The 26,806-nt window shown below is 41.6% G+C and overlaps 1 protein-coding gene across 1 annotated transcript in view; it reads left to right on the forward strand.

Annotated features, from left to right (window-relative positions):
* PARP8 (poly(ADP-ribose) polymerase family member 8) overlaps positions 1-26,806 on the forward strand; it is a 759,201-nt gene that overhangs the window by 353,548 nt on the left and 378,847 nt on the right. Inside the window, exon 9 of the mRNA XM_078675052.1 lies at positions 2,110-2,200. Within this exon, the coding sequence (XP_078531178.1) occupies positions 2,110-2,200 (91 nt within the window). The remainder of the gene's footprint in view (positions 1-2,109; positions 2,201-26,806) is intronic.

Below are 26,806 nucleotides of genomic sequence, written 5' to 3' on the forward strand. Positions count from 1 at the left end.
CAGAGCGCTAACCGGTCCGCTGTTACAGATATATCTCTTTTTTTAAACGTTAATTTCTCAAAATCCACTGGAGCACATATATTGAGACCTACAAAAGGCACATCGGGCTACCAGTCCCTACAATTTTGCCAAGTTTCGTGCAAATCCATTCAGCCGTTCGGGCTAAAAGTGAGGCCAACCGCCCTATGGAAAACTCAATGTTAAAAACACGTTTTGGGACCCCCCTTTTTTCTCGGCCCCCACTGGACGAACCCCCCCCAAATTTTCAAGGGCTGCTCAGAAACAAAATGTGCCATTTTCCTGAAAATTTCAGCCGATTCCGTCCACAAACGCCAAAGTTATTAGACATAGAATTTTCAAAAAACCCATAGAGAAAAAATCCTAACTATATATACCTACTGGCGACCGCCAGTAGGTAATATATATATCTATATATATATATATATAGATATATATATCTATATATCTATCTATATATATATATATATATATATATATATATATATAGATAGATATATAGATATATAGATATATATATATGGATAAACATATCCATATGTATATAATCTTCTCCTGTAGCACAGATGTCTTCTGCTGTTTGATTGCCAACATATTTTCAATTTTTCACATGCTATTTTCTGTAACTGAAATCTGTATCTGCATTAACTTAACCCTTAAAGCCTTGTATTATTAGTAATAAGCTGTTAATATCTAGCAAAGTTTTTAATTTATTTGAACTTAAAGATTTTCTAACACTGAATCTCCCCTCAATGGAATGTGTTCTCAGTACACTGAGTGCTCTAGTTTCTATTTCTGTAGCACTGAGGCCATCTAGTCCCACAGAGCGCAGATGTGTATCTCCTGCTACTCACAAATGTAGCCCAGCTCATGTGATTCAAGGAATACAATTACAAATTTCTCATGCAAAATGTTGCTATGCGTTGTTTTGTTCTAAACATTGAGTCGCAATTAAGTGGAGTCTTATATATTTACAAGTTTATTACATTTTGTTTACTGTACACACGTTTATGTACAGGCCAATTTGCAGCAACACAGATTCAATTATACGGCCAAAATTTTGCAAAATCTGTTTAATGAAGAAATCTTAAATTTACTCTGTAAAGAGATTCCATAGTTTGAAAATAAAACATTTACATATATGCTCTTAGTCAACGTGTATTTTCTGTTAAACCAGCATTGGTGACATGAGTGACTGCATAAATGACTCACTCTTATCCAGTTTTTGAGAATGTAAAGTCTTTTATGAAACCCATTTACTTAACAATTGATCTCAAATGGCATTTCCTTAATAGTAAAATGGAATTCAATTAGAAAATGAATCATACTTTATGCTGGCACGTAGCCATTTAAACAAACATTACTTCTCCACTGTGGGCCCTTATGTGCTCTTCTTTAATTTGTCTATGATTTCCCTGTAAATGGAGCTATGTGTCTGTCACATAGAATCCCCATTCTAACGGTTGTATGAAAAACATATAGTGACAAACTAAATACCAGAAAAACTGAATTTTTGCCATTCTCTTTTGTTGCAAAATGTTCTATAATTTGCAGGAAAATGCTACATACAATAAACTTTGGACTAGTGTAAAGCAATGCACCATTAAATCAAAAAAGAGAGATGAAATGATAGAGAAATTGGGTAGATATATGGTGACTCCAACCATGAAAACAGTGCAGAAGCAGAAAATGCAGCTGGACTAAACCCTAGTACTCACCATCCTCACAAAAATGTTGTGTTTTCTCTTTTGGTGAACATTCAACTTTGGGGCATAGACTGGTGCTAAGGTAGCATCTTAAAATAGATTCTCTTATGTGGCAGGTTTCGTTTGTAAACAATATTTGTATTATAGTTCATTGGATACATTGCATTCTCACATCAGCTTTACTAATGCAAGTAGTCTTAATTGCTTCAAAAATAGATGCCAGTCCAGAAGAAGCCCACTTTGATTTGCATGTGAACTTTTATGCAACATCATGAAGCATCATGATAATATAAAATGTTTCGGAGTCACGTATACAGTTTTCAATAAAAGAAATAATAGGGACAGAGAAGTGCCATCTAATTCCATTTTCTTTACATTTTACTAGGAAGAGATAGCCATTGCTTGGGATGTGATCCGCACAGAGCCTGTAATAGTGCGACTGCACTGTTCGTTAACACAGTACTTAAATGGACCAGGTTTGTGGATGTTTTAAAACTGTCTTTACTATATTTCGCGAAATGTATTATTGGGTTTCATGATATAATACTTTTCTGAGATGATTTGCAATCTGTTTGTAAGGCTGTATTATTATCGAGTTAAGTTGTCACTCGTGTTTTATATGACACTGCTTCAAAGTCTTTGAGGCACTAAAACCCAAAAATGACTTTAGGGAAGGAAGTCTTCACATGGCAAGAAAAACTGTACTGCTCTGTCCCTGGTTATGCTGGATCTTTGCATTTTCGCTATTATTACAGCTACAGAGTAGGTCTGAATATGGTGCAGAGAAACATTTATATACTTTTTGTTTGCCTGTAAGTGAATTGAGTGCCTTCCATGTGTGATTAATATGAACTCTTTGTTCATGGATAATTTTGAGTTTCTGTAGGCCCTGTTTACTGACACATATATACACAAAGTAAGAGTGCTCTAAGCAGAACCAAAGCAGTGGTCTGGATGCTGCTCAGTAACTGGATTGGAACATTGGACAATCTTAAGCTGGTATTGCTTCCAGCAGTGCTAATTTGCAAAGAGAAGGTGAGTTCCATGCTTAGCCAAATGGAGAGAGTTTCATTTTGTGGACAGTCTTGGTTGTTACTCCCAAGAGTGAGTACACATCTTGGTGTGTTGAAACTGGTGACAGTACTACCTAAATACTGCACAAGTAATTACATGTCTTCCCAGCCCTTACCTTGATTTGAGATGGAAAGAGGGGCTTCAATGCCTTAGATAGTCTGTCAATGCCTAGGTCATAATGGGTGGTGATGGGCCTGGTTTCTTTTAGCAGGGTCAATCCCAGATTTTGCCTTCTGTTGCTGAACCCGTTTTTGTTGGTTCTAGAATTCAGTGCACTTTTACCACTGTTAACCAGTGCTGCTAAAGTGCTTGCTCTCTCTCCTTCAAACATGTAAAAATTGGTATACACCTAATAGGAAAACTACATATAATTCCACAAGGGAAAAAGGGCCCTAGGGACAGTTTTACGACCAACAAACAGATTTAATCCCCAATATCACTTGAAAACATAAACAACAAAATCTGGTGGTCAAAGTTAAGAGTAAAGGTGCAACAGCTGGTTTCTTAGCCCACAACTACTGTATGTCAACAAATAACAACTCCCCCATTAGGTTAGACTAATATATGAGAGAGTGTCTACTATGAACATAGTCGGATTTCCATCAACTGCCCTTAGTGGCCAGTGTCATCATCTGGATATCCTTTTTTCCTACCACAGCACCTCTTATTAACAGAGGGGATTCATATGGATCGGATTTCATACCAGTCACTGAAATCTCTGCAGAAAAAGGCTAGTGAAACCCAATGACCCACTTGGTCAATAGCTTACAAAACGAAAACCTAAGATATATATTAGAGAAGCTGATGGATAGTGTTGGTGCAGTGCAAAAAATGTGAAGATTTCAAAAGGATGTGGAAGAAAGAAACCTTTTTATTATAATATCTCTCGCAAACCTATTAAAAAAAAAGTGCAGAAGCGGCTTGTAACAAATACGTTGCTGATCTTGGTCAATAAAGATCAGCGGCGTATTTGTTACAAGCCACTTTTGTTGAAGAATACACCAGTTACAAGCACCAATCCTAACCCACCTGATCAACTTAGCCCCGCTCATGGGTCCCCCAGACTGATGGTCCCAGTTGCTCATTGTCTCGGTACATAAGAAGGGTTCCAGACACTCACCTAGTTGTTATAGTCCTATTTCCCTGATTGATTTGGTTGTCAAGGTAATAGGAAGGGTAATCCTGGAGAGGACAATATTGTTGCCAGGGGATGGTTCAATTCTTTCTGATTTGCAAGTCCTCGATACATTTGATCATTAGTGTTTAAGTCTCTTTCTGCTGATTATCAAGTACACTGTGGCAAGGCCCGGGTCTCTGTATTGTACTTATTGACCTGTCCCCAGCAGTTGACAAGGTGAACAGGTCCAAACTATAGCCAATTCTATTGTGCCTTGGCATGAATAAAGAGATAGTTTCATTTCTTAGCGAGTTGCACAGGGATATGTCGTCAGTTGTCCAGTATGAACTGGATGGGTCCTGCATTAGGTCTTTTTCACTGGAGCTAGGAGTGAGATAGGGATGCATACTGGCCACTTTTTTATTCGCCTTGTATGTAGATGATCTTGGGGCCAGGTTGCTAGATAAGCAGGTAGATTACCTGCGAGTTGGGAACAACATGATTCCTGCACTGTTATAAGCGGATGATACTGTTTTACTTGAGAGAACTGCTTTAGGTCTCAATGCACTGCTTGATGACTTTGTTAGCTACACAAACCCTCTTCATTTATCAGCAAATAACGGTATATCCCATATAATGGTTTTGGGCCTGAGGGTGACCAAATCTAGATCATTTCAGATTAAGTCGCATAAGTTAACCAAGGTCTAAACCTTTACATATTTGGAAATAGAGTTTGATAATCATTCTTCATGAGGCTCACTGAGAAAATCCAAACAACTTTCTTTCTTTCTCGCTCTATAGGAGCTATTCTCTAATTCTCTTCAAGAAGAGGTAGTAGACCCTTAGGTGCCCTGGTAAAAATATATATCAAGACAAATCGGTTACTGCACCCACATATGGTAGTGATGTCCGAGGTTATTAAGATACTTCAGAGATCTAAGGGGAGGAGAATACATTCTTTAGATGCCTTTTAACCATGCCAGCATCTACCCCTGCATTTATGGTTCACAAAGAACTGAAAATGCCATGTCTCGTGGATATCATTGTATTGTGTCCTGTACTCAGATGGCTCTCCATCTGGGTGCGTCCTGAGAGCCACTTTAACAGGGAGCTAATTAGGAACTGATGAAGCTTGATTGGTGGAATTCAATTAAATGGCTACCTTTGTTAAACTGGAGAGAGATGCTTTGTTTGAACCACCCATGAATATTGTACACAAAGACGTTTTTTTAATATTAAGGAATGCAATGAGAGAGGGGCAGGAACTTGACAAACCTTCAGTGTGCGCTAATGTGCAGGTGGTAATGGGCCACACCATTTCACCTACCTGCTAAATATACATAATGGGCACCACCGGATTCCTTCTTACTAAATCCCGGTTTAATCAAATTTGTTTGTTGTTGGTTTTACCCCAGCCTAGTAAAGAAAACAGACAGATTGGTGTTTGAACATGTGATCATTTTTCCACTCAGGACTTCGTCCATTTTATGTTTTTCTGTGGTTTTTATGATGCTTCCTGTAGGATTTTTTGGGTTCTCTTGCTGATATCTCTAAACTTTGTTCACTTTACGCCTGCCCTTAGATTTCACCAGCTACTTCCAAATGTACGTATATCTTTTGCTGTTGCTTGTTTACTGGCAACATCTCTGAAACTGAGAAAATCACTTTATCGAGAGGAGTGGCCCATAGGGCATTGTGCAGGGCATTTATGTTTAACGGTTGCAGCGAAAAACTTCAAAAGTTGTTTTTCACTGTAGCAAGGCTGGCTTTCCCATATGAACACCCTGGGTTACACTATAGCAAATTATAATGCCTAACATAGGATTGGGAAAAGATAGAAAAAATGATTTAAGGACTCATTTTAATAGTAATTTAGAGTCCAACTTAATTGTAAAGTCCAATTTTATAGTGCTTGCTAAAACATGACACAGGCCCATGTGTCATGTTACCTTGGCGCTTGGACTCAATTATGACTTGATGTTGTGCAATAAATGTGCCCTTATACACCTGAAGGTAATCCGGGAACGGGAAGTGAAACTGTTGTGGCACATAAGAAAACGTCAGAGTCAAAAAATAAGTACTGCTTCAATTTACAGGCAGTTTGGGATCCAGTTGAAGGAACCCTACCCACATCAAGTCCCATTGCCTCATAGGTTAACCTATAAATTGAAGTCAAAGCCACGCCATAGGCACAATAATCCTAAGCAGCACTCAACCCCATCGCGTGACACTTAATCAGGCGAGAAGGCTGAAAGATCAAGCTTCTGACTTGGATCCAGTTCTGCGGCTGATTCCAGTGTTTGCCAAATTCCCTGTGCAAACATTAACCCTAACAGCAAAATAGTAGACCTCAAGGAGACTTACTGCATCTCTTTCACATTCTTCTGGCTATTTATGGTGTGCCTTTGGGTCCTAAAAAACACACCGTACTTCAGTTGGACTTCTTCAGGTGGGCCTTGGACTTTCCTTAGCACCAACTGGCTCAGTCAGACTCATTCACTAGCTTGTTCCAACGCCATTTAACACTTCCATCCTGGCCACTAGGTCCACACCAGTTCCTTCTGTTCCACATCTGACTTCACTGCTACTGATCTTTACACCCGTCTCTGACCCAAGGCCACCATAGGCCCACTCTAACCCTATGTCATGCTATGAGATTACAAAGTGCAGTTAGTTTTATACAAGACTCTTTTCTGGCAAACTGTTAACTCTGACTTCTTTAATAGCTCCCTTAATAGCAATATAGACACCACAATCATGCCCAAGGTCTGGGCCGAACACTTTTCTACTTTATATAGAATTAATGGTGAGTCACATTCTAACATAAACTACTGATGAAGTAGAATGGACAATACACCTTACCATGAAGAAAAAGGCTTCGGGCCCTGACGGTTTACCAGAAGATTTGTTTTTAGCTAATCCTCCCCTATGGCTCCCACTGTTGACAAACATTTTAAGTTGCTAGGCAATTGTGGGACATCCTGATTCGTGGAAAACTGTGACAATAGTCCCTATTTTCAAAAAAGGGGACAGGTCTGACCCTAAATGTTACTGGCCTATCTCTTTAATAAATTGTACTTGTAAACTGATGGGTAGGGTTATATTATTAGAACGGTTAGAGGCCTGGGCAACCTACAGTGGGACATTTTCTGACAATCAATTTGGTTTTAGGAGGGGATTAGAAACAGTGGAACAATGTCTTAACCTGCACCTGGTCATAAGCAAGTATACATTAGCTAAGCCTGGATCTCTTTATCTTGGGTTTATGGACCTTAGGTCCGCTTTTGATTGGGTGCAGAGAGGGAGACTATGGGAAAAGATGTTGACTATGGGCATTGAACCATCCATTGTCTATTTCCTAGCCACTATGCACAAAGATGTCATGGGCAGAGTCAGGTATGGAACAGGTGGCAAACTTATGGCCCCAATAAAAATTAATCATGGGGTTCGCCAGGGGTGCGTTCTCGCACCATTTTTATTTTGTTTATATATAAATGACCTAGAAAAACTCTATTAAATACGGGAATATGGATGCCCCTTTGATAGGTTGAAGGATGTTGCCTGCATTACTCTTCGCAGATGATTGTGTATTAATGTCTAGAACTGGGGTAGGGTTGTAGAGGCTCTTAACAAGGTTTAATATCTTTATGAATGGACTTGGATTGAAAACGTAAGTTGGGAAATCTTATGTTATGGTGGTGGGTAAAACCCCCTACGTTTTAAAATCTTGTTTTACAAATATTGAAAAGTTGTCCTATATAACTACCTTTTCTTACCTGGGAATTATTTATGACCAAAAAAGTAACTGGCATCAGTAAAGTCAAGGATTAGTAGTTTGAATCAGAATCTAGAGGCGATTTTTCGATTTACAAAAAAGCTAGGCTCTAAACAAAAGAATACAATTATTGTTATTAATATTTACAAAGCGCGTTCCTGTTCTGCATGATGCAGGAGTATTGGGTTTTTGTAATGTAGGGTATCTACAAAGAGCAGAGAATGATGAGACACTTGTTGGCAGTGCCTAAAAGTCTTGCTGCAACTATCTGTCACAGCGAAGTGGGTTTAATTAATACCTTTGTCCTTTCGCATACAGTTAGCACCTATATTATTGTGGCATTCGGTCTGGACTAAGGACGAACCAGTTCTAAATCGCACCATCATTTTAGATTGTGTTAAACTGGATCAGGCGACAAAAATACCCTGGCTTAGTTACATAAAACAGCAGCTAGAGGCCATGGGGTTGGTGGATTGTTTTTATAACCCATGTAGTATTGCTATAATATCAAAAACGAAATTGAAAAGTGATTTTCTTACTCATTTATACTCAGTTAGAGGAACTGTAGAAGAGGGAAAAAAATTATTTTAGAACACTCTTTGCTAGTTTGCGCTCCAGGCATTGAGTCCTATCTTTCTTTTTATTTCAGTCATGCCAAATTGTTTTATCTTATACTATTTAGGTTTGGCATTTCGCATTTTTTAGTCTCCTACCCTCGTAAAGCTGACTGTGGTGCTAAACTGGATTTGTGCCCCTGTGATGCTAAGTCCACCCAATGTACACTACATTTAATGTTCTTTTTTAAACTCTATATCACTCCAAGGTGCGATGTTATCATTCCGCTCTTAAAGCTTTTAATTATTAGGAAGTGTCGGCCTGCTTTATATCATCTCCAGCTTCTAAAAGATGAATTTACTTGTTTAATGATTTATAGATATAGCACCTCTGCTGTTCGATTACGGGACATTGTCGGGAAATTATTTTACTATATGTTTTAACAAGGATACATTTTAGGTTCTGTGGTTTTATGGAACATGGGATTGCACATGAAATTATCTAATTGCCATTTTAAATTATGGGGTTGTTCAGGAGGTCATTCATGGAAATTATTAATTATGACTGTGAATTTTTGAAACTGAAGCTGCTACTGTATTGATTATATTGCCCTGTATGTGTTTCCCCTTTTGTTTTAAATGCTTTATGATGTACTCTTTTATGGCTGATGATCAGTCGAATAAAGATTATTTGATTTATTTGATTTACAAGACTCTAATCATCTGCCTCTACGCCAATACATTCATAAGATAGAGGCCTTATATGAACACGGCCCTGAGGAGGTCAAGGTATGCAAAATGTTCAACATGACACTGATGATGATTATGATGAGGAGGCAAATAGCCTACTACCCCGCCTCCCCACCTCCCCACCTCCCACCCCCCCATTGTCCAGATGATGGCCTACACATAGAGCTAAAAAATGCCAGTGGGCTAGATAAGTCACCAGAGACTGAGCTGGACTGGTCACCTCTTCCACCAACGACCACCACCAAGAGAGTGCCTCTTGAGGATTGGTTCTGCTAAGAGCAGCAGAAGGGTTTGGTCGATTTGGGGTTTTCTTCAGTGTGCAATGAACCAAATAGCTTACCCTGGCACTAAAATAAAAGCTTAGCCACCACACAGCAAATTAAACAACCTGTGAAAATAGATGAGTCTTTAAATTCTTCCTAAATACCAAATAATCTAAATCTTTCTGGAGGTAAGCAACACTTTGTTCCAAGGTACAGGCCCAAAAAAGATAACCATGCAGCATTTGGCTCTGACCTTATTAGTTCAAGGGATAATTGTAAGATTTTCAGGAGAGCAACGCAGCGTACAAACTGGAACATATGCTGAAGTTCAGATTTAATGTAGAAACAGCCTGAGCCATGGAAAACACTGCAGCAAAAACACAGGTCGTTGAAAGTGCTGCATTGGTGCATAAGAACTAATGAAGTTGCATGAGAAGTGTCAAAGCAGTGGTCCATGCAAGCAAGCAAAAAGAAAAATGTGATGTGCAGCTGTTTCATCCAGTGACCTGGAAACCTAAGACTGAGAGAAATACAGTGGCCCAGACCAGAGATTATAAAATCCTGAACAGCTGTCCACAAGTAGCAGTGGGAGCATTTTATATTGGGTACACATGCAAAACAAAGAAGGCGGCTGCCATTTTTTGTACTCGGGCAAAGAAAGAAAGGTCTGGATCAAACAGAACCCAAAGATTTTTTACAGACTTACTTGGAATGGCTGCTGCAGTCAGTTCTTAAAGGCACCCGTTATAAAACTAGAGCAACAGTGGACCACCCAGTTTTATGTGTATTTAACTTTATACATTTACCATCCAGCTGGTGACTGCTGATAAACAAGAAGAAAACTCACTTTGAGAATGCACTTTGTCCCCATAAAGCCAAAGCATATGCATGGGCATACGTAACTGGACGGACAAGGAATGGATGAGATAGAAAAGAGAGATAACATAAATATAGAAAAGTGTGTGGCTCAATGATTAGTCCTGAGGCAGTCCACAAACGCTGCGGGTAAAACTCAGATTGGAAAGGGGGGAGGCTGTATCAAATGCTGTTTAGAGATCAAGCAAGATCATCACAGCCACCCTGATATAAAATCCTCCTCAGTGCTTCAACTACAGCCAATAATGTGGATTCCTACTATGAAGAGGGCGCAGTCCCACGTGTGTTGGATCCAGGAAAGCATACAAATTAATGTGATAAGCAATCTGTCAAGTGTTGAAACAAAGTCTCGTTAACTGACATTCGTTAACCAGGTTCTACTTTTTCTGAGCCTCTGCTCCCACTCAAGGAGGCCCACACAAACACTCTTATACCACCTGGTTCCGGCCATGCTCAGGCCCCCCAGTCAGCAGACCAGTGGCCAGGTGACATACTGGCCACCTATGATTTCTATTTGTTTTTGACAAAACATCCTATGCATGAAAGCCTTGTGTCCATGTGTCGACTAGTACATTCATGTCTAATGCTTTTGCCACTAGTCCTTTGGATAGAGAATCATAACATATTGAACCCAGCATTCCTTTTGGGCATGTTCCCTCATGCAACATCTTACTGACCATGCAGAAGACCTCTTGGCTTTGCTGGCTCAAACAAAATATGATGGCCAGGATGTGGTGACGTACATTTCACGTGCTGGGTTGTACAGCAAAAACTGTGTTACAGGACTAATGGCATGATTGTAGTGCTACCAAGGCACACCTGGTTGCAATCAACTGGGTTTAGGGGATGTCCAATTATCCATTAGGGGTTGGCACCTTGATTGCTCTAGATCTTTGGGTGGAAAAGCATGATTTGATGTTTAAATGATTGAAAGAGAGTCAAGCCACAGCAGAATTATATGCCAAGCAGTTCCACCAACTGTGTAGAAACGTTACGGGTGGTTCCAGGGGGCTAGCTTCAAGACAACACCCACCCTCCTTATCTGTATAGCGACAGCACGGTCCATTTCATTCGGGTTATGTGTCGTGGTGGTGGCCAAGGCTGATCACACCAGCAGGAACAACTCCTGGGAGTATGGTGCAGCAGAACATCTTTGTGGTAGTCAACCATCTAGTAGGGCCTCTGAATGCCAAAGCAGATGAGCTGAGCAGACCTCATCTGGTGGATCTCAAAAGGCATCTTCATCCCAAAGTGGCAAGGGATATCTTTGATCAATGGGGCATGCTACAGTTAGATGTGTTTGCCACTACAGAACATGTGCAGTGTTGGAACTTCTGCACAATGGAGTTTCTTCCAGGAAAGGCACTGGGGACACATTCTAACAGTGGTGAGACACAGGGCTCGGTCACACCTTCTCCCCAACTTTTTATCCTGCTTCATTTTCTGAAGTTAAGTCAGGACAGAGTGGGCCTATGTCATTTCACTAGCCTCAACTGGGTCAGGAGTTACCCAGAGCTCCTAAGCATGAGCACTCGCCCTCCATTCTTCCTACCACTTCAGGAGGGTCTCCTGTTTCAGCAACAGCGGGGAGTCCTGCACCTACGTCTCTGCAACCTACAGCTCCATGTAGGGAGACTAGTGTTGGCAGTTAAATGTATTAAATCTGCAGGCCTCAGAGTTCAATGTCATCATTGCAGCTCAGTGCCCTTCAACAGAGTTCATCTACAATGGAAGAAATGTGTTGCCCATTATGCTCTCATTATACTAACCCTCTGCAGGCAAAATCTTATGATGTATTGTTTGGCCTGTTGTTGGCACAACAAGTCCATGCTGTGGGCACAGTTAAGGACAAATTCCTTTTCTTGGCCTTTGAGTTTCCACTTCATATGAAAGAATATTGCATGGTTGACTGGTGCACAGAAGGAGAAGGTAGTGCATGAAAGGAACCTTTTTAAGGTGGATAGTTCTCTACATCAAAATCTGCTATGCTCTATTCAGGAAGCAACCTGCTGAAGATCTGCGGACCCATTCTACCAAGGCCATGTCCGCTCCAACAACATTGCAAGAGTGTGCGTGTTCTGTAAGGCTCTGGCATTGATATAGATGTTCTCTTAACAGACAGGTCTGACAGGATGGATATATTGACCGCTTGGTCTGTCAAGACATTCTAACTAATGCACTCCTGTGACCCTCCATCTTTGGGAGGTACCGCTGTTGTATCTATTCTTAAGGTAAGACATCTGCAATTAAAAATATCCAAAATACGCACAGATGATGGATGTAATGCTGAGCAAATCAAACATTCACCCCTGTCAAGAGATCTGGGTTAAATCTATTTTGTTTTACTCACCATACCACCCCCGTTTAGACTCAGCCATATGCAAATCAGTCTTGGCCCTGTGCCTCATGGGAACAGTCCAACCCAAATTGCCAAGCCAGGTCCTCCTGGACCATAAACAAGCATCCTGGGACCGGTTTCGGGGCACCACCCCGCTTCAGCCAGGCTAGCTTGAATCCAGTGGCACAGTGAGCCATATTAAAAATATCCAGCAGATGAATATGTTACTTAACTTTGGCAATTCTCTTTCTTGGGTATACTTTATCTAACTTCCGGCCCATTTCTCTCCTTCCCTTTCTGGCTAAGGTTACAGAACGTTATGTCAACAGTATTTTAACGTTAGATTCCTAGAATGCCACCAAATCTTGGATGCTTCCCAGAATGGATTTTGAACTGGTCACACCACAGAATCTGCTCTCCTTGCTGTTTCCGAACATCTTCGTAGCAGTTTGGAGGAGGGCAGATCCTAAGCCCTGATTTTGCTCAAACTGAGTGTTGCATTTGATACAGTGTCTCACTTGGGCCCCCCTCCAACCCAAGTCGTCTATAAAAAACCTAGGAGTGTGGCTGGACAACACTCTGGCTTTCAACGTTAAAGCTAAATCGGTTGCCGGCACTTGTTTCAGTCTCCTAAGAAGACCTCAACCAATTCAGAGTTTTTTCACCCCCAAATTCATCATTCTCTCTCGGTTGGACTATTTTAATGTTTTATACATAGGCACCAATCCTTCTGTTTTGAAACGACTCCAGCTAGGCCATAATGCAGCTGCTAGGCTTCTTTTTACTCTCCCCAGATTTTGTTCTGCCTTATGCTTTTTCCGTAGGTTACTTTAGCTACCTGTGGAAGAAGACATTAATTTCAAGACCCTTTGTTTCGCCCATAAGATTCTACATTCCCAGGGTCCCCCTATTCTGAGCCAGCTTATTTCATCTTACCAGCACACATGCTCCCTGTGTTCCGTCATCCAGAACTTGGCTATAGTTCGCCAAGTTAGGAGAGTCAGAGCAGGGGTTGCTAATTTTTTTATACTCTAGCCCCAATCCCTCTGGAACACTCTGCTCCTCTCTATCAGAAATGCTAATAACCAACTACTGTGCAGGAAATCCCTCAAGACCTGGCTTTTCTCAATCTAGCATATTTCCCTCTTTTCTTGGGGGGCTATCAGCTGCAGGTGTGTGCTTTTAAGCCTAGCCTCATTGTGGGGACAGCCAAGCGCTCTATAAATCCTGTAGCATATCATAACATAACATAACTATACATTTCTACAGACTCCTGAATATCATAAAAAGTTCAAAGCTAGATTTTGACACACTGTCACTTTTTATTTGTTGGTAGTGCTCAGCGCCTGAAGGAGAGGAAGGAGAAAGATTAAGAAACTGGTGTTAGCATGCAGATGTAGCACAATAATATGAGGCTCTGTTATGTTATGTTATCTGGTATTTATAAAGCGCGCGGCTAATCCCAAGAGTGTCCCAGCACTAGGAAAAAAAATGGCAACATACCAGCATAAATAACATCCCCGCACAGCAGAACCTGGCAGATCCTAATGCTGAAAAAGCCATGTTTTCAGGTTCTTCCTAAAAGTAAGGTGGTCCGGTATCTGTCTAAGAGAGAGAGGTAGGCCATTCCAAAGCTGAGAGGCGACAGCTTGAAAGGCTCTTTCCTCTACCCGGGATAGCAGGACCTTCGGAGTCGAGATCAAAAGCTGAGCAGAGGACCTCAAGGTACGCTACGGTATATAAGGTTGAAATCTTTTCCTATGGTAGGGGGCTCCAATCTGATGAAAAGCTTTAAAAACTAAGACTAGAGCTTTAAAATGGATTCTTTTCCCCACCGGAAGCCAATGTAGGGAAGACAGAAGATAAGTTGTGTGAGTCCTAGATCCTGTCAAAAATATGGCCCTGGATGGCACATTCTGGATCACCTGCAGTCTGCCAAGTAAGTACTCCAGTAGGCCCAAATACAGGGAGTTAACATAGTCCAGTCTCAACACCACCAGGGCCTAAACTACTGTTTTCCTGTGGGAGACTGGAAGCAGGGGGAGAAAGTTCCTCAAAATTCTCATCACCCCAAAACATGCCCATGCCACCGATTGGAATTGCGCCTTCATTGAAAGGGCAAAACGAAAGGGGATGATGGACGGAGTGTTGAACATTGTAAGCACTCACCCCCAGTCAACTGATCTGGGTTTAATCCAACATCATTCTTTAGCTCACTCCTCCACCCCAGTTCAGACATGGCCATATGCAAATCTGACCCTGTGCCTCATGTAAACAGTCCAGCCCGAACCGCCAAGCCATGTCTTCCCTGGACCGGAAAAAAGCATCCTGGGAACAGTTTCTGGCTAATCAACCGTCATCAGCCAGGCTAGCTTGAATCCAGTGGCAAAGTGAGCAAGGGACCCACGTCTGGGCATACCCTGCCAACTTAGGGCTAAAAAAGCAAAACCAAAGGGGATGATGGACAGAGTGTTGAACATTGTAAGCACTCACCCCCAGTCAACTGATCTGGGTTTAATCCATCATCATTCTTTAGCTCACTCCGCCACCCCAGTTCAGACATGGCCATATGCAAATCAGTCTGACCCTGTGCCTGATCAGAGGTAAGATGGTTGCATACTCTATTTATAGCACAATATAATGTGGTAGGGTACAGGAGCAGCATTATAGAAACATAATAAATACACAGACACGGATAGATAGTTGAAGTAGGTACGGGCACATGCGCTCGACTCCATTTTATTACGTTGTTGTTGGTAACAAGTAGAATAGTAATCATGATTTCATACACAGATATTCAATCGTAAATGGTTTATGACTTCTGCTGTACTAAGTTAGGAGCACTATATGTGAAATAATAGACAGAAGATTCTATTGTAAAGTGTTCATGAGTTGTGGTACACTGAGGAAGGGGCAATTTATGTAGAGCCTGCAATGAAGCGTGGTTCAAGCAGAACAAACTGCTAAGATTGTCTTTTGGCAAATTAAATTTTGCCTTAATAAGGCCACGTGGCGATTACTTATGGTGTACTGAGTTAGTGGTACGTGTGGTGCTCAGCGTGTGCTCAGCCTGCGATGATGCGTGGTTCGAGTGGTCTGTACTCAAAATATTGAGTGTTGCATACTGGTCTGCATGAATTGTGAGTTTTAAAAAAAACTGTTATCAATTGCTCTGCAAACTATGTCTACTGATTGCTCTCCATAACAAAATTAAACAATTGCATTTCACGCAGTGCATTCTAACTTTCTCAAAATGGGTACGTTTGTCTGGTTGCGATGTTAAAGGTGATACCCCAGAGGTACTTGGCATTACCGGCGGTGGAGGTACATTTTGGCGCTGTGTTGTACTTTCTTTGTAAACATAGTTCACAGGATGTAGGGATTAAAGGTGCTTGTGCATACTAGCAGTGCCACAGGAATGTTTTTTGTGTGTGCCGTAAATAAATCCAGGCTAAATTCTTTACTGTTTGTAGTGTAGATACAAAGCTGAATTGAAGTTGCAAACCCTGTTGTCCTCAGTGTAGATCCTAGGGTGGACTGCATCATCTGCAATCATGATTGAAGTAGAAGATAGAACATATATGCAGCGTACATTTTATTATTCAACTAAATCTATAAGTGATATAAAATACGTTTTTCAAGGCAGCATAATAAAGAGATATTGTTGAGGGTTTTATAGGTTTTATACTTAGTTTGGTTTGCACTGAGTTAGTGGTCTCTAAATCAACAAGGTTCTGTGGAGCCTGCGATGATGCGTGGTCCGGGCAGGCCGTACTGATAGTAATGTTTTTTGTGTTGTGAATGGTGCCTTAGTAAGGCCATGTGATAATCAGTTTTGGTGCTCTAAGTTACTTGTACCTTTGGTGCTTAGCGTGTACACATTCTGCGATGATGCGTGGTCTGGGGCGCGGGGGGGCACAGTAATTGGAGTAATGTCTTTTGTCGATTGGAATCTGCATGAATTCCACTTAAAAGTGATGGTATGCCTCATTGCTGACATAAAACTGTTTACTCTTATTTGCGATGATTTATGGTGCACTGAGTTAGTAGTATCTTTGGCGCTGAGTTTGTATGTACCCTGCAATAATGCGTAATGCAGGGGGGCTGTACTGGGAGCAATGTTTTTTGCCTAGTGAATTCTGCTTTAATAAGGCTACGGGGAAATGACTTGTGGTGCAGTGAATTAGTGGTACCAAAAGAACTCTGCGTGTGCGTACCCTGTGATGATTCGTGGTTCGGGGGGGTCGCAGTGGTATAATGTCTCCTGTCTACTGGAATGCTTCATGTACAATCGTCATTCTATCTGAAAAAATCTGAACACATACAGTACAATTGTCTCTGCAATAAATTAATCAAGGTTGAATTACTTACTGCCCGTAGTATACATGCAAAGGTGACTTCAGGTTGTGAACCCTGCTGTCCGCAGAGTACATTGAAGGCTGTAGTTGACACAGACATTAAGGAATGCTTTTTTTGTCACATACTTTAACAAAATCTGAGGACACAGTACTATTTTTCTGCCTTAAATAAATCGAGACTGAATTTTATGTTGTCTGTAGTGCTTATGCGCCACTGGTATCAAGTGGTAAACTCTTTTGATCGCAGTGTACATTTGAAAACAGTACTCAGTACAGTCATTGAGGAATGTTTTTTGTGGCATCCTTTACCAAAATAGTCTTTGCCTCACATAAATCAATGATGACTTGAATGCTGTCTGTAGTGAAGATGGAAAGCTGAATTGAAGTTGTGAACCCTGCTGTCCGCAGTGTAGATCGAAGGCAGTAGTCGACATGAACTTCGATGAATGCAATTTTGTCACAGTTAACAGAATCTGAGGACACAGTAAAATTGTCTCTGCATTAAATAAATCGAAACTGAATTAAATGTTGTTTGTAGTGCTTCTGCGCTTCTGGTATCAAGTAGTGAACTCTGTTGATTGCAGTGTACATTTGGAGGCAGTACTTTTTACAGACATTGAGGAATGTTGTTTTGTAGCATCCATTAACAAAATTGTCTCTGCCTTACATAAATCAAGGCTAACTTGAATGCTGTCTGTACTGTAGATGGAAAGCTGAATTCAAGTTGTGAACCCTGCATGGACGGATGCTTTTTGTCACTAATGTAAACATAATCTGAAGACATATAGTAGAATTGTCTCTGCATTAAATAAATGAAGGCTGAATTTCCTACTGTTCAAACTTTAAGAAAATTGTCTCTGCCTTACATAAATGAAGGATAACTTCAATGCGGTGTGTAGTGTAGATCCAAAGCTGAATTCAAGTTGTGAACCCTGCTGCCCGCAGTGTAGATCGAAGGCAGTAGTTGATACAGACATAAGTCTACAGTGCTGTGGCGCTGAGTTCACAATCGGCCTCTATCGAGGAGGCACGTGGTCATGACGGCAGCCACGTGGCAGGGTGAGGACCTTCGCTGTGGCAGAGTCTTTTCCCTTTGCAGAAGTGAACCATGCCCAAGGCGTAGGCTAATTATTTATACTCTTATGCTGACATTGCGTACGTTGGATCAGCCCACTTCAGTTCTGCTTCAAGGGTGGAGATAACACAGCAGCATGACCAAGCTATTCCCCAGAGTCTGAGATAATATGGTTGCATCCACTGTGCAGTACACTACACGTATCAATGGTATATCTACACATGGAAAAGTTTTTGGTTTGTATAGTAAGTTGTGTATAGCATATCACCAGTAGTGTTAGCATTGTGTACATTATTGTTGATGTGCAAATTCCTTCCCTTATACATGGTTGGTTGCCACATCTCTGAACATTGAGCTACTGTGTGCTGTTGAGGGGATATATTATTTTGGGAAGTTTCGTTTTCCTGTTTTGCTCTGCCTCTAAAGTAGTAGAGGTGGAGGGGTCAGGAGGGGTGGTTGTAGTGGTAGTGGTGCTGGGTATTGTAATTTTGTTGGGTGTCGGAAGTGTAAAATTAGTACCTCTGTCTCATATTGCTCTTTAAATATGGGTGTGAGATGGATGTAATTCATGCAGTACATAGTTGACTTCCTTACACTAGTTAAATGTTAATTTGTTAGTGGTTAGTGGAACTATTGCCTGTTTTCTTAGGTAGCATTGCAGATTTGGTTTCTTGTTGAAGATATGGGGAAGTGGTCAACATTCTAATTAGGAATTGTCATTTAAAAAAACCTTTGAAATTCACTGAAAAATCCCATAGGTTTCAGGCAGGTTATAGTTAGGAATTATCATTTAAAAAAAACCTTTGAAATTCACTGCAAAAAACATAGGTTTCAAGCAGGTTATAGTTAGGAATTATCATTTAAAAAACCTTAGAAATTCATTGAAAAAACAATAGGTTTCAGGGGTGTTATAGTTAGCTGGACATTTCACTCATACAAAACCATTGAAATTCCTCTACACCTCTACCTCTCGAACTCTCTCTACACGCACACATATACACATATATATATATATGCATATATATGCACATGCATTTATATATATGTATGTGTATATATATATATGCATACATATGCATGTTATTTACATGAGAGTTTGAAAAACACTAATAAAAGCAAAGCTAAAAAGCCTCCTCATTCCAAACAGAATGGCATTAACTTAAACAAGGGCGAGATCTCTTGCATTTTCAATGCTTGTTTACTTTGGTTCCATCAAGAAGGCATTCAGATGTGTCACACATTTGCCATAAATTCTGAATGTTAGCACTCTAGTTGCTCATTAGATCACTGTAGTAAAGCTACTGCTCACCAGGGAAGTCTGCTGCTGGTATTCAAAGTGCATGTTTCAGTCTGCATGACATGTCAGAATTTGTTTTAATGAAATAGAAGAGGATTTGAGAAGTCAAAATGTGCCCTATTTTTTCTTTGTTCAGCACTGATAATAATTTCTATGCAAAATGAACCCCCTTATTTTGTTCCTTTGCAAATTAAATGTTTTAAGTTTACCACTTTATTCCAATCAAGATGACTTCAGGTGTGCCGTACTTTTGTCATAAGTAAGACTGTTAGCGCTCTAGTTGTTCTTTAGAACACTTGGGACATTCTGTCATTGGTCTATACTTGGGCTACATCTGGGGGATATTTGTGCTACATTTGGGCTCTTTTGTCTCTGGTGGCCATCTTGGGAGACTTATTTGTTATGAAGTTTCCTAATTTCCTCATTTACTACAGTCTCCTCAGTATGGCTTTAACAGAATGGCTTTAACTTAAACAAGGGCGAGATCTATTGCATTTTCAATGCTTGTTTACTTTGGTTCCATCAAGAAGGCATTCAGATGTGTCACACATTTGCCATAAATTCTGAATGTTAGCACTCTAGTTGCTCATTAGATCACTGTAGTAAAGCTACTGCTCACCAGGGACGTCTGCTGCTGGTATTCAAAGTGCATGTTTCAGTCTGCATGTCAGAATTTTGTTTTGATGAAATAGAAGAGGATTTGAGAAGTCAAAATGTGCCCTATTTTTTCTTTATCCAGCACTAATCATAATTTCTATGCAAAATGAACCCCCTTATTTTGTTCCTTTGCAAATTAAATGTTTTAAGTTTACCACTTTATTCCAATCAAGATGACTTCAGGTGTGCCGTACTTTTGTCATAAGTAAGACTGTTAGCGCTCAAGTTGTTCTTTAGAATACTTGGGACATTCTGTCATTGGTCTATACTTGGGCTACATCTGGGGGATATTTGTGCTACATTTGGGCTCTTTTGTCTCTGGTGGTCATCTTGGGAGACTTATTTGTTATGAAGTTTCCTAATTTCCTCATTTACTACAGTCACCTCAGTAGGAAATAGTTTCAGTTTTCTACTTTAATTCCATCAAGAAGGCATTCAGATATGACTCACATTTGCCATAAATTCAGAATGTTAGCACGCTAGTTGCTTATTAGATCACTGTAGTAAAACTACTGCTCACCAGGGAAGTCTGCTGCTGGTATTGAAAGTGCATGTTTCAGTCTGCATGTCAGAATTTTTTAATGAAATAGAAGAGGATTTGAGAAGTCACTCAAAATGTGCCCTAATTTTTCTTTCTGAAGCACTAATCATACTTTCTATGGCAAAATGAACCCCCTCAGTTTGTTCATTTTTAAATTAAATGTTTTCAGACTTACCACTTCATTCCAATCAAGATGGCTTCTGGTGTGCCATACTTTTGTCTTAAGTAAGACTGTTAGCGCTCTAGTTGTGCTTTAGAACACTCTGGGGCATTCTGTCATTGGGCTATACTTGGGCTACATCTGGGTGATATTTGGGCTACATTTGGGCTCTTTTGTCTCTGGTGGCCATCTTAGGAGACTGCATGTCAGAATGTTTTAATGAAATAGAAGAGGATTTGAGAAGTCACTCAAAATGTGCCCTAATTTTTCTTTCTGCAGCACTAATCATACTTTCTATGGCAAAATATACCCCTCATTTTGTTCCTTCTTAAATTAAATGTTTGAAGAGTTACCACTTTATTCCAATCAAGATGGCTTCAGGTGTGCCATACCTTTGTAATAAGTAGGACTGTTAGCGCTCTAGTTGTTCTTTAGAACACTCTGAGAAGCTGCAGTAGAACACAAAGGAATCAACTGACAGTCTCTGTCCTTGTTGGATGTACATGTTTTATTGAGAATGTCAGACTTCATTCTCACATGACTGAGAAAGATAATGTGAATTTACCGAAAATATGCTTTCAGTTTAGCTTATATATCCCCTTCCAAACCACTGTGGGAAAAGCATGAGATAATAGTTTTCTTTCAAACATGATTCATGATATCCCAGCATAATATTTTTTCACATTGTAAAATCACCTTAGAACACACCACAATTCCTAAAATGAGTATGGTACCATCAACAAATGATTTATAATGTAACTAAAGTCCTAAAACCTTCTATTAACTGCAATGCTTTGTAATGAGGTGCTATCATGTATATTGGTCCCAAGATGGCTGCCAACACTTCTTGGATGAAGTGCTGACAGCCAATCAAATCTCACGATGAGATGTGTGGTTAGGCTCCGCCCAGATTATACATTTTTTTCAGATTTGATTTTCCCAGGAACTACTGGAGGGATTTACACCATTTAACCAAAAGGGCTATCTGCATACCAGACCCTACCATTTTCCCAAATTTGGTGTAATTCCGTTCAGCGTTTCGGGCTGTAGCCGTGTCTAATCGTCCTATGGGAAAAAACATGGGGAAAACACGTTTTGGGACCCCCTTTTTTCTCAGCCCCCACTTGACAAATCCCCCCAAAACTTTCAGGGAAGGAGCAGAGTGGAGCGGGCCATCTTCTTTGAGAAATTCACGAAGATTCATCAACCGGCGCCAAAGTTATTCCCAATAGAATGTTGCAGATTTCCTATAGAAACTAGGTCCTAACTATAACTACCTACTGGCGACCGCCAGTAGGTAATATATATATATATATATATATATATATATATATATATATATATATATATATATATATATATATATACATATATATATATTTATATATATATATATATATATATATATATATATATCCACACAAAAACAGGTTGCCCATAAGGAGACGCCACATGCGGGGAAGTTGAACTGCCTTTAATGGTGGACAACAGCGGGGCAGAGTTAAAACACCTTCAAGTTGTCATCTTTTGCCCAACGCGTTTCAAGCACCTTCGTGCTCTTGTTCACGGGCCGTAAGGTGAGTTCTCAAATCAGCAATAGCACACAGCTCTTTTCAATATGATGAGTCCCGCCTCCGTGGGCGTGTGCCCCGAGGCATCCTGGTCTCAATAGTTCATTTACTTAAATTCCCTAGTGGGTGCCGATTTGTTTCAAATGTCCTTTATATTGTAATCCAAGTGGGTTAGAAGGAAAGTAAAACACGGCCACATCTGTTTTGTAAATAGTCCTGCCATGCGGCCTTCTCCGCTCCTCTGTGCTCAGTGGTTACCGAACACCAATCTGTATGTTAGCAGCAGGGCGTCTCCGCGACCGAGCGGGCCGCTTTAAATCCACACAAAAACAGGTTGCCCATAAGGAGACGCCACACGCGGGGAAGTTGAACTGCCTTTAATGGTGGACAACAGCGCGGCAGAGTTAAAACACCTTCAAGTTGTCATCTTTTGCCCAACGCGTTTCAAGCACCTTCGTGCTCTTGTTCACGGGCCGTAAGGTGAGTTCTCAAATCGGCAATAGCACACAGCTCTTTTCAATATGATGAGTCCCGCCTCCGTGGGCGTGTGCCCCGAGGCATCCTGGTCTCAATAGTTCATTTACTTAAATTCCCTAGTGGGTGCCGATTTGTTTCAAATGTCCTTTATATTGTAATCCAAGTGGGTTAGAAGGAAAGTAAAACACGGCCACATCTGTTTTGTAAATAGTCCTGCCATGCGGCCTTCTCCGCTCCTCTGTGCTCAGTGGTTACCGAACACCAATCTGTATGTTAGCAGCAGGGCGTCTCCGCGACCGAGCAGGCCGCTTTAAATCCACACAAAAACAGGTTGCCCATAAGGAGACGCCACACGCGGGGAAGTTGAACTGCCTTTAATGGTGGACAACAGAGCGGCAGAGTTAAAACACCTTCAAGTTGTCATCTTTTGCCCAACGCGTTTCAAGCACCTTCGTGCTCTTGTTCACGGGCCGTAAGGTGAGTTCTCAAATCGGCAATAGCACACAGCTCTTTTCAATATGATGAGTCCCGCCTACGTGGGCGTGTGCCCCGAGGCATCCTGGTCTCAATAGTTCATTTACTTAAATTCCCTAGTGGGTGCCGATTTGTTTCAAATGTCCTTTATATTGTAATCCAAGTGGGTTAGAAGGAAAGTAAAACACGGCCACATCTGTTTTGTAAATAGTCCTGCCATGCGGCCTTCTCCGCTCCTCTGTGCTCAGTGGTTACCGAACACTAATCTATATGTTAGCAGCAGGGCGTCTCCGCGACCGAGCAGGCCGCTTTAAATCCACACAAAAACAGGTTGCCCATAAGGAGACGCCACACGCGGGGAAGTTGAACTGCCTTTAATGGTGGACAACAGCGCGGCAGAGTTAAAACACCTTCAAGTTGTCATCTTTTGCCCAACGCGTTTCAAGCACCTTCGTGCTCTTGTTCACGGGCCGTAAGGTGAGTTCTCAAATCGGCAATAGCACACAGCTCTTTTCAATATGATGAGTCCCGCCTCCGTGGGCGTGTGCCCCGAGGCATCCTGGTCTCAATAGTTCATTTACTTAAATTCCCTAGTGGGTGCCGATTTGTTTCAAATGTCCTTTATATTGTAATCCAAGTGGGTTAGAAGGAAAGTAAAACACGGCCACATCTGTTTTGTAAATAGTCCTGCCATGCGGCCTTCTCCGCTCCTCTGTGCTCAGTGGTTACCGAACACCAATCTGTATGTTAGCAGCAGGGCGTCTCCGCGACCGAGCAGGCCGCTTTAAATCCACACAAAAACAGGTTGCCCATAAGGAGACGCCACACGCGGGGAAGTTGAACTGCCTTTAATGGTGGACAACAGAGCGGCAGAGTTAAAACACCTTCAAGTTGTCATCTTTTGCCCAACGCGTTTCAAGCACCTTCGTGCTCTTGTTCACGGGCCGTAAGGTGAGTTCTCAAATCGGCAATAGCACACAGCTCTTTTCAATATGATGAGTCCCGCCTCCGTGGGCGTGTGCCCCGAGGCATCCTGGTCTCAATAGTTCATTTACTTAAATTCCCTAGTGGGTGCCGATTTGTTTCAAATGTCCTTTATATTGTAATCCAAGTGGGTTAGAAGGAAAGTAAAACACGGCCACATCTGTTTTGTAAATAGTCCTGCCATGCGGCCTTCTCCGCTCCTCTGTGCTCAGTGGTTACCGAACACCAATCTGTATGTTAGCAGCAGGGCGTCTCCACGACCAAGCAGGCCGCTTTAAATCCACACAAAAACAGGTTGCCCATAAGGAGACGCCACACACACACACACACACACACACACACACACCCTTCCCCACACACACACACCTCTGACACACACACCTCTGACACACACACACACACCACACACACCTCACACACACACACACACACACACACACTCCTCTCACACACACACCCACCCCCCCCCACACACACCCCACACACACACCCACACATCCTACACACACACACATCCTACACACACACACCCCACACACATACCCCCCACACACACCCCCATGGCCCCCCACACACACACCACACACACACTCATTATTTTTTTATTTTTTTGAGGGGGTGCCCCACACACATACCCCGACACACACACACCCCATACCCCCCCCCACCCCCCCACCATACCTCATACACCGACACCTCCACCCACACCCAAACACCCCACACACCCACACCCACACACACACCATACACCCCCACACCCCCACCTACACCCACACACCCCACACACCCCCACCCACACACACCTCACTCCCCCCACACACACACACCTCACAGACACACCCCACACATCCCCCACACACACCTCACCCCCCACACACACACACACCTCTGACACCCCCCCCCCACACACACACACACCCCACACACACACCTCACACACACACACACCCAGACCCACACACACATTCCTCACCCCCACACACACCCACACACACCCCCCACACACACACCCCACACACACACCCACACATCCTACACACACACACACTCATTATTATTATTTATTTTTTTGAGGAGATGCGCGCCCCGGTACACGTATCGGTACACGTACCGGTACGCGTACCCTGGAGAAAAAAAGAAAGACAGAGTTTTTTGAAAATGTAGCATTTTTATATAAATTGGAGGTAGTTCTGAAAAGAACTGTTTTTTATTCTTATTGTTGTTTTATATTTTTTTTATTGTTTATTTGTACCCCGCGACTTTAAAAAAAAAATATATTTTTTTTTGCCTTGGGGGTCCTTGTGGGAACCCCTGAGCAGGGCTAGGGGGTCAGGGTGTTTCTACTCTGGCCCCTTTGCGAGTTTCACACCTTTGTTTCACTGCTTTCTTGTGCCTTGGTTCGAACAAGGCACAAGATGGCTGCCAGGGGCACCCAGTATGCAAGGGGAATTAGTTCCCCCTCTTCAAACATGCACGGGGGCTGCGTTGCAGAGAGGTGTAGAAAAGGGTGTGGCCTCATTACACCTCTATGCAATGCAGCCATCTGGCGCATACTGGAGGCTCCTGGTGGGCTAGTTGGCCCCCAGGGACCCCCATTATGCAAGGGGAATTAGTTCCCCTTATGCAAACGCGCCAGGCAGCTGCGTTGCAGAGAGGTGTAACAAGGGGCATAGCCTCATTACACCTCTGCAATGCAGCCCCCTGGCGCATACTGGAGGTTCCAGGTGGGATAGTTGGCCCCCAGGGGCCCCCAGTATACAGGGGGAATGAGTTCCTCTCTTCAAACATGCACGGGGGCTGCGTTGCAGAGAGGTGTAAAAAGGGCCGTGGCTTAATTACACCTCTCTGCAATGCAGTCCCCTGGTGCATACTGGAGATTCCTGGTGGGCTTTCAGGTCTTATATAGTTAGGAATTAGCATTAAAAATTTTTTTTGAAATTCACTGAAAAAAACATAGGTTTCAGGCCTTATATAGTTAGGAATTAGCATTTAAAAAACCTTTGAAATTCACTGAAAAAACCATAGGTTTCAGGCCTTATATAGTTAGGAATTAGCACTTAAAAAACCTTTGAAATTCACTGAAAAAACCATAGGTTTCAGGCCTTATATAGTTAGGAATTAGCATTTAAAAAACCTTTGAAATTCACTGAAAAAACCATAGGTTTCAGGCCTTATATAGTTAGGAATTAGCATTTTAAAAAACCTAGCAAATCCACTGAAAAAGCCATAGGTTTCAGGCCTTATATAGTTAGGAATTAGCATTTAAAAAACCTTGCAAATTCAATGAAAAAACCATAGGTTTCAGGCCTTATATAGTTAGGAATTAGCATTTAAAAAACCTTGCAAATTCACTGAAAAAAACATAGGTTTCAGGCCTTATATAGTTAGGAATTAGGCACAAGAAAGCAGAAAAACAAACGTGTAGAACACAAAAAGGGGGCAGGGTAGGAACACCCTGATCCCCTAGGGCTGCTCAGGTGGTCCCACTAGGATATTAATATATTTAAACGTTATCCGCTAATAGAATTAGCATTTAAAAAACCTTTGAAATTCACTGAAAAAACCATAGGTTTCAGGCCTTATATAGTTAGGAATTAGCATTTAAAAAACCTTTGAAATTCACTGAAAAAACCATAGGTTTCAGGCCTTATATAGTTAGGAATTAGCATTTAAAAAAACCTTTGAAATTCACTGAAAAAACCATAGGTTTCAGGAGTTATATAGTTAGGAATTAGCTTTTA

This window comes from Lissotriton helveticus, chromosome 2_1 (assembly GCF_964261635.1).
Source record: "Lissotriton helveticus chromosome 2_1, aLisHel1.1, whole genome shotgun sequence".
NCBI lineage: Eukaryota > Metazoa > Chordata > Amphibia > Caudata > Salamandridae > Lissotriton > Lissotriton helveticus.